Source organism: Cryptomeria japonica, chromosome 7 (assembly GCF_030272615.1).
Source record: "Cryptomeria japonica chromosome 7, Sugi_1.0, whole genome shotgun sequence".
Lineage (NCBI taxonomy): Eukaryota > Viridiplantae > Streptophyta > Pinopsida > Cupressales > Cupressaceae > Cryptomeria > Cryptomeria japonica.
Window position 1 is genome coordinate 255,335,250 of NC_081411.1, and position 9,920 is coordinate 255,345,169.

General features: G+C 32.8%; 1 protein-coding gene across 1 annotated transcript; it reads left to right on the plus strand.

The window, feature by feature from the left end:
* The first annotated feature begins 7,364 nt into the window (after window positions 1-7,364).
* On the plus strand, window positions 7,365-7,670 carry LOC131856646 (secreted RxLR effector protein 78-like). Its single transcript, XM_059208501.1, has one exon. It carries the CDS (start codon window positions 7,365-7,367, stop codon window positions 7,668-7,670), a length of 306 nt encoding a protein of 101 aa, XP_059064484.1.
* Window positions 7,671-9,920: the final 2,250 nt, after the last annotated feature.

Here is a 9,920-nt window from a genome sequence, read left to right on the forward strand (position 1 = left end):
GCACTCGGGGATGTCGTCCAACCGTCTACGACAGTCCAATATTTGGCATGAACACCAGATTGCACTAGACAACCGTACATGGGGGTCAACAACCAAAATAACACCAACACATGGAAACTATGGTATGAACACCATAGAGAACCAATCCAAATGTGCATAGGAGACTGTCCAATGACTAGCAGCTGCAAGGCCAGGGGAATGGAAATCGAGACTACCCTATCAGTAGGGCTCATGACAACTGTCACACTATAGGGTCATCCCCTTATCTTAAAATTTTTATACTTTTATATCATCATAACATGAATTATATATTATTATAAAATATTTATGTTGAATGTTTATTTATTAACATTTTGATATTTATAAAAAAGTTCTATAATTAATATTTTTGTACAAATTTAATTAAAAAAAGTCTATATTACTGTTTTATAAACCTACATCCTCAAATAATTTCCAAGTGTTAAAAACAATAAGAAATTATAGAACATAAATGAATTTTAAAAAACAATAAAACCTTATTCGTAAATAAATTTTACAAAAATAATAATTTTTTAAATTATGGTTATTTTTTAATATGAAAATATATGATTCATCATAAAAAATAAACAAAACAAATATTTTAAAAAATTGACATCAGAAGTCAATTTTTTTTTAAAGTAAAATATAATAACTTTTTAATTAATAAATATCTAATTAGTTCAATTTTTGTATGAAAGATTTGACTCAATTTTTGTGTGCACAGGGTTAATTTTGATAAGGATTTATTAAATATTGAGTTGTATGTTTTGTTAGATATTAGATTTTGAGTAATATTAAGGTTTTTTGGCATATTTTGTATTAGAAGTGATTGCTTTGTGGTTTATTTAGGTTTTATTGAAAGCTTTATTTGGCTATGTTTGTTTTCAAGGGTTTTTTGGGTAAGGATTTGATGGATTGTCTAGAATTTTAGAAGATTTTGAGAGGATTGTCTTGGAGAACTTGTTAGAATATGCTTTACAGTTTGATGATCATTTATTCTTTTCAAAATATTTGGATTTATGAATTGTATAAAGGGTTTAGTTTGAGAGGATTTTCTTAAATTATTTTATCTACTGTTTCTTTCATCTAGGCACACCCCTTTGTATTTAAGGGTCTATTTAGAAGGTCAGAATGTTTTACCATCCAAACTGATTCTATTTTAGGAAGGTTAATTTAGATAGATTTGAGAAATAAAATTTGTTTTTGGCTGGTGTGAATGAATGAAATTTGATAGATATATTAAATGGTATTTTTAGTTTGATTTGGCAAGTTTTGTTCTATTTTGAATAAGTGATGTTTTGAAATCAAATTTGAAGGGTTTTTTTTTGTCGTTGAAGCTGTAAATTTTTTGTGGACAAGAAAGATCATGACTTAGATGGTTTTTCTTTGCTAACTCATTATTTTTGTTTGGATTTTAGGTCCCTGTAAAACCTATTTTACTCTAACCAAAAACTATCAATTCCACCTTTGTGTGCAATGGGTGCACCAAAGAGATGTGAAAAGTCTATTTGGAAAAAATTTGGTCTATTTTTGCATAAATTTGTATAGGACATGATGTCAATTGATAAACCATTTAGCCGATGATGTTGTTTGTACAACAAAGATATTAATAGATAAGTGATAGATATAAATCAACTATGTTAATATATATGTCTATGCTATAATAATGTCTATGTTTATATAAGATGAAAAATTGAAACACTTAATTTTGATTTATATTAATTCTATGATAAACAACCATATTTTGACAAAATAATATCGGAAAGTAATCAAAACATAAACTACATAAGATATAATAACCATATAGATTCTACATCGAAGTTATTTCTAAGGTCACCATGTGGGATTTTTTAACTATTATAAATATGATAACTATCTATGCTTTTTGTATTTTTAGTATTAAAGAAATCAACTACGCTATATGAGGGGTAGGATGCATAGAAAATATTTACATCTCCCTAAAAATATGCAACATGGGATGAGTCTCACTTATATGTGAAATTCATTACTTAATTATTTGTATTATAACAATACAAATTAATAATATTTTTGAAATATTTATTAGCTAAAATTATAATTATAATATATTTGACTAAAATATTAAGAATTAATTGGTAATTACTATAAATTTTAAATAATAAATAATATATAAATTATAATTTAATCAATATAATTATTTTTTAAAATCGTAAATAATTTCTAGTTATTTTATATGTAATCTTAATATTAATCTTATAAATTTTGAATTTGATTTAAAATTAACTCTATAAACAACATAAAATAAAAAATAACAATAAAACCTATATATTAATGTAAAACATAAAATAAAAATCCTAAAATAAAATAATCATACATTAAAATTATATGCCATCATTTTTACCATACATTAAGTTTTTAATTTGTTATTACCACACACTCTATTGTTCTCCAAATTTTGAAAGAGATGAATACAGTCTTTTTAAATGCTTCATAATATTAATTTATGGGAAAAATTCTTTAACTATTAAACTCAAGAATATTTCACTTTAACTCTATATTCTTATTATAATAGATTGTATCTGTAGACACCTAAAATTGTCCTAGCTTAATTAAATAAATATTTTATTTATTTAATTATTTAATTATAAATTGTCTATTAATTAAATAGATTATTTATTTATTTAATTAATTCACTTATCCTTTTCTATCCTCTCATTTAAATAAATATTTTTATTTATTTAAATTATCCTTTTCCTAAATTAAATAAATAATTTATTTATTTAAATGGTCCCATTTCTTCTATTAATTATATAGATCTTTATTTATTTAATTAATTCATCCTTTCACCTCTTAATCCCTTCATTTCTAAGGTGTTCTCTATATAAGAAGATTATTTCGTCATTTCATAACCCAAATATAATCAGCTAAGGACTTTATGTAATCAATCTTCACAGGATCAAGCAATCAACCATCTACACAACCACAATGCATTCTTTGTTGAGCTCTTGTGCACAATACAAAATTTGAGAGCAACTATATTAAGAAAGATCAATGAAGATAGGAAACAATGGAGATCAAGCCCTACTAAGTTTGTGAATGGTATAATCTTTCATCTTTTTGATATTTTGCATGCATAGTGAATTCTTAATTGTAGAACTTGGATTTTATGTGGTTGGATCTTTGTTGATTTTACAATAGTTTGTCATTCCATTTTCACCGTATACAATATCATTTATTTGTGAAAATTTAATTAATATTTTTTTAATATATAAAACAAAATATATTTTTCTACGTAACAGTCTTTTTTTCGTTGATGGAGTATATCATTTTTTATTTATTTATCTTAAACATTAATTATTTTAATTTATTCATAAATTTTCTCCTTCCAAAAATTGGCTTGTCTCTATTTTCTTTCTATCTTTATTAATTTTATATTTACTTCTTCCTCTTCTCATACCCCCTCCCTATCTTTGTGCCTCTTCCCTCCATCTTTTTAGCTTCTATGATTTGCTTCTTGATCATTTTTCTCTCTACATTCTCTCTAGCTCTTCATCCTGATGATATCTAAAACGTTGATGTAAAAAATATAAATGCAATCTACTCCGGAAGCAGCTGATAAACTATCTCATAGATTGTGGCCACATTCTGTTGTCGCCGAGTTAGTCGAGTTTATTGATGGAGCTTTGTCTCGAGCAAAGGAGATTCTTGTATGACTCGATCCATTTTACGTCATTTTCTTCTGTTTGACCGTTTCTTATAATTTACGTATCTAAACATTACAGGAGTCGATAGACTTTTGTTGCAGGAGAGAAAGTCAAAGAGTGCAGGGCTCAAGTGGAAGCAAAATGCTTCAGAAGGGTTTGGACACTTGGTAAAATCAATTTGCGAGAAGGTAAACACAGTGGAAAAATATTCTCTTAGAGATATCATATAAAAAAAAAATTTATGATCGAATTTATAGATGAGTTTTTATATGTTTGAAAAAAATAGTTCCTTATTTTTACTAAGATTATTAGTGTTTAATCTTGCGCTAGTGTTGACAGCAGCAGATTTTCCACACAGTATTTAATCAAAATCTATTCTTAGATTTCTCTTGCCTTAGCTGAAAATTTCTCTGGAAACATGTGCCGTCAACCCATCTTTTTCATTGTCGTGTGTTTTGAAAGAAGTATGGGCCCATCTTTTTCATTGCCGTGCATTATGAGGGCCCCCTCTAGGAAATTTTGTCGGTGAGAGTAATCCGAAATTTTTGCGCCCAAAACAAATTTCAGGAAGGCTGTAGGGCTGCGGAGATCCAAACTTTTTAAATTAAATTTATAAAATAAAACAAATTAAAATAATATAATATGATAATTAATTAAAACAAATTATATTGTATTGATTTAGGTTTAATAATTTTATTCCATATGGATGGAAAAAGCGCTCCCCAAAAATTGGGAAGGCAGATGAAGGAGATGAAGAATCGCAAGAGGGAAACCAGGAAGGATCGGTCTCAGAAGGGTTTACAGGCAGTAATGGTGATTTTGTTATTGATCTGTCTATGGAATTCTTGTTAGAGAAAGCTTTGTGGGAGGATTTTGTAGTTATTGCAAGGATAATTGGCCCTAAAATGTCCCGAATGGAAATCAATAACTGGGTTGTCAAAAATTGGGGTGTGGACATTGTGGTTAAATATATTCCAAAAGGTTCTTTTGTGGTTGTCTTTGTCCAGGAATCCGAAAGATGTCGGATTTTAAATCAATAAAATTTGTTTGTTAATGGCAATCCAATTTATTTACAGCCATGGACCCCGAATTTCGACCCTACTCCCTTAGCAGTGTATGACAGTCTAGTATGGATTCGGCTGTATAACCTTCCAATTGAATATTGGGATGATGTGGTGTTCAAAAAACTTGGAAGATCTTTGGGCACTCTATTGGAAATAGACGAGCAGATTATTGAAAATAACCTTTACAAATTTGCCAAATTGCGAATCGGTGCGGTCCAAAGAATACCAACACCGATAATTCTTTCTACCGCGACGGGCGAATGGAAGCAACAAGTAGAGATTGAAAAGGTTATTTCTCCTTGCTCTAGATGTGGCAGTCGCCTTCATTCGGTGTTGAATTGCAGAATGTTTGTCAGAAGAGCAAGAGGTGGCCCACCCAAAAAGGAGAAGAAAGTTTGGAAAAAGATGGAAACTCAACTATCACAAGGGGTTATATTCAAAGATAACTCAAACAAGGGACATGGAGTGTCAAAATTGAATAATGAAGCAATCAATGCTTTTCCTTTGGATTTTTCTCTGAATAACCAAGTGTTGGAGGTTGATAATATTTCAAAAGATGGCCAATTGGAGGCAGGGCCTGGCTTTAATGTGTGTGTCAGTTCTACAGGATTAGATAATACTTCCTTGCATAAGCCTCTCTTTAAAAGATCTTCAGATACCGAGATTGAGTATGATCTAGGAGTGGAAGAAAAATTCAAGTCAGTAGATGAATTAGACAATGTGGATCAAAGATGTATCAGCCAATCTATGAACGCTCTATTAGGGAAAGCCAAAGGGATGCGTGGAAGAAGGACGAATAGGCAAGTGAGAGAGGATAAAGCCAAACAGAAAGGATAGTTAGTGTCATTGAGTTTATGAAAAATGCCAAGGGAGGATCTGTCTCCCTTGGTGAGACATGAAAATAACTACTTGGAATGTCAGGGGCCTCTCGGCCCCTAACAAAAGACGCTTGGTCAAATGAGCGTTAAGTAGGAGCACAAGTGAAATCATAGTGATGCAGGAAACTAAACTTAGCATAGACAATGTTGAAGGTTTTCTAAAATACTGTAGAGATTGGGAAGGTGTTTTTCAAGAGGCCAATGGTTCTGCAAGTGGGCTAGGTATCTTATGGTAGCTTGATAGTGTGAAAGTTAATCTCTCTGAGAAAGTAGAGAATTGGATGATTTGTAATGTTTACAGCATTAGGGAGAATTTAGAGTTTCCATTAATCAATGTATATGGGCCAACAAAAACTGTAGAGAAGACAAAGGTATGGAATATTCTTACAAACAAGATTAAGGATTTAATGAGTGACAGGGTTGTTGTGGTAGGGGATTTTAATGCCTTATTGGATTTGGATGAGAAAAAGGGGGGTCTGAGAATGACTAATAAGCTGATGGATGATTTCAGAGACTTTGTAGAATGAAATCATTTAGTGAATGTTATGCCCAAAAATGGCCGATACACATGGACCAATAGAAGAGTAAACTTTGCAAATATTTCTGAAAGATTGGATAGGCACTTTATTGGAGAATATTGGATGGGGTCTTCCTTCCAAGCGGGGGCATGCATTCTCCCTATTTCATTATCCAATCATTTCCTTGTGGAATTAAAGTTGAGTGAAGGCATACCTAAGGGGATGACCAGCTTCAAATTCCTAAGAATATGGTGGAGAGATGGGGAGTTTCTATCCAATCTTGAATGGTGGTGGAAAGAAAGTAATATATTTAGGGATACCCCTAGCTTTATCTTTGTAAAACTAATGAAGTTTATGAATGAAAAAATCAAAAGGTGGAATAGAGATTGCTTCAAAAACATTTTTGAAGAAAAAATTAGAATTGAAGAAGCACTTTTGCAAATAAATTCAGACACCATGTTGATGGGAATGACCAATGACACATTCCTGAGAGAAAAAGCGCTAAAGGAGGAGTTGGCAGAGGTTTGACTAAGAGAAGAAATATTCTGGAGAGATAAATCCTGAGAACTCTGGATCAAAGAAGGAGAAGCAAATACAAAATTCTTTCATGTGTCAGTCAAGACAAAGCATGATAGAAACAAAATTGATACTGTCTTGGATCAAAATGGCAAATTTCATTCTTCCTTTGAGGCTATAGAAGAGATAGTAGTTAATAATTTTAAAATATTGCTTGACAATGATAATGGAGTGAAAAATATTCAATCAACTTAGATGGTGGATGCCATATAGCAAGAGATCTCCGATGAGGATAACAAATATCTGTCGAGCCCTTTTACTAAAGAGAATGTGAGGAAAGCTGTGTTTGACATGCACCCAGACAAAGCCCCCGATCTGGATGGAATTACAATGGAATGTTTCCCTAAATGTTTGGGTTTTATGGGTGATGACATCTTCAAAGTGGTGGAGGATTTTAGAAAACAGGGGAGATTTGTAAAAGAAATCAGCCATACTAACATTGCCCTTATTCCAAAGAAACAGGACTGTATTTCAATGATAGATTAAAGACCCATATTCTTATGCAATACTATATATAAAATCATTTCCAAGTCGATGGTGAATAGATTCAAACTAATTATGATGAAGATCATCTTGTCGGAGTAGCATGGCTTCACCTCGTGGCGAGAGATTACAGACAGTATAAGCATGGCAGCGGAGACTATTCATACAATACATAATTCCAAAGCTAAAGGTATGATCATTAAGCTAGATGTGAGAAAAGCATATGGTCGGGTATCTTGGAATTTTATTTTTGAGGTTATTAAAAAATTTGGTGTTAAGCAAAGGTGGTTGGATTGTATAAAACATTCTGTTTCATCCGTGAATTACTCTGTGATTGTCAACGAGACTGTTAGCGGCTTTTTTCAGGCTACTAATGGGTTAAGACAAGGAGATCCCCTATCACCATTTTTGTTTGTATTGATGGTAGAAGTGCTTGGAAGGAGTTTGTAGATGACACACTACTATTTGGAGAAGCTTCAAAAAGAGAAGCTCTAATAATTAAAAAGGTGCTAGATGATTATGAGAAATGCTCTAGTCAGAGTATGAATAAACAAAAATCGATGATATATTTTTTAAATTCAAACAAAAGGACACAATTGAAGATCATGAGCATCTTGGATTATGGTCAAGGTTGTTTTCCTATAAAATATTTAGGGGTGCCATTGTTTGCTGGGAGAGTTGACACTAAAATATGGGAAGAGGTGATAAACAAGTGCCAAACAAAATCAACCTCTTGGAAAAATAAATGGTTGACTCAAGCCAGGAGATTACAAATGATTAGGTCGGTACTCTCGGCTGTCCCAACTTATTTTATGTCTTATTAAAGACTGTCTAGCAGGGCGGCTACCTCTCTAGATGGGATGCTAAAAAAATTCATTTGGGAAGGTCATAAAGAGGAGAAAAAAATTCCCTTAATCAATTGGCACATAGCATGTTTGTTAAAGGAAGATGGTGGGGCATGATTGAGAAAAATGAGCCTTCAAAATTTGGCACTTGGTGCTAAATTAGCTTGGAAAATGTATAAATATCGCCACAAGGGATGGTGTAGACTGATGTCAAATAAGTATGTGGCTGCGAATGAGCCTAAAAGAATATTTACTATGGAAAACACCACAGGAGGTTCACCAATTTGGAGATTTATTTGGAAGAGTAGGAAAATAATTACAGAACACCTTACATGGAAGATTGGCGATGGGAAAAAGTCTAAGTTCTAGAGAAATTCTTGGTGTGGGGAGGAGACATTGGCAGACGTGATGGAAAATCGAGATTGGGTCAATCAATTGGAGGCAGAAGTAGGTATGTTTGTGGCAGAATATATCGAGCAATTTGATTCCCAGAAGGAACTGATTATTTGGAAAATGGTTGGCTTATGGAACATGTATAGCTATTTGAAATCGACAGAGATTTTAAAAGGAAAGAAGGATCATATCTCGAATGAGGAGGACACACTTATATGGAATGTGGCAAAATTAGGTAACTACAAGGTAAATTTGGGCTATGAATTGCAAAGAAGGAGACAAAAAGACAGTAATTGGCCAGCGATCCTATGTTTGGATAAAAGGGTACTCCCAAAAGCTGGTGCATTCTTATGGATTGTGCTTCATGGAAGGATACTGACAAGTGACAGGATAAAAACAATTGGTATATCGAGGTGTAGCAGATGTTATCTATGCAAGGAAGAGGAAGAAACAATTGATCACCTCTTATACGGATGTGAATATTCAGCTCAATGTTGGGATTGGCTTTTAAGAATGTTGCAGAATCACATGGTTCATAGTTGTACTTTCAAAGATTTCATATTTGTTTGCCCTACGGGGGGTAAAAACTCAAAGTGGGGTAGCTTATGGATCATAGGACCATCAATGGTCGCATGGCAGATTTGGAAAGAACAAAACAAAAGATTTTTTAGCGAGGAAGAATTGGAGGTTACAATACTCATCAACAAGTCGAGGCGACAATTGAAGAAAATGTAAATGCTAAGATATATGGAAAAATCTATAGATTATACTACAAGTGAGATATGGAAATGGAGGAGGTATGGAATTTGAAATAGTCAAGTCTCCACAGATTGAAGGATAAATCGATTGGAAGGAAGAATGTCAAATGGAGTCCACCGCCTCCTGGCTGGAAAAAGCTAAACTTTGATGCTGCTAGCTATGGCAATCCTGGTTTGTCAAGTTTTGGGGCTGTGGTCAGAGATGAGGAAGGTAGTTTTGTAGGGGCTATATGTGGGCCTTCAGGAATTATTTCCAACAGTGTGGCGGAAATCACTGCATTAGAGGAGGGGCTTAAATGGGTTATCACTAAAAAACAATAAAAAAGTTGTTATCGAAGGGGACTCTCAAATTATTCTAAATGGTATTAACACAAAAAGATTTACCAACTGGATGCTTAACGCATGGATCCCGAGAATAGACCAACTTATTGAAAAATTGGAAGACTATTAGGTAAAACACATATATCGTGAAGGAAATCATGCGGTGGACTTCCTTGTTAACCAGGACGTAATCGACTCTCAGACTAAGGCCATATCGGTGGAAGATTCGATGTACAAGGACCTAAGTTATTTTCTGGATGTTGACAAAGATAAGATCCCAAGGATGGAGATTAGTTAATCCCAACCGCAGATAGGAACCATTGGGATAAGAGAAGTACTCTCTTATCAGCTTCATTGTTTGAGGGCAAGGCAAGTGTATATAC

Bases quoted from the DNA above. Each gene is read 5' to 3' on its own strand.
- LOC131856646 (XM_059208501.1), top strand. From the start codon at position 7,365: ATGGCAGCGGAGACTATTCATACAATACATAATTCCAAAGCTAAAGGT.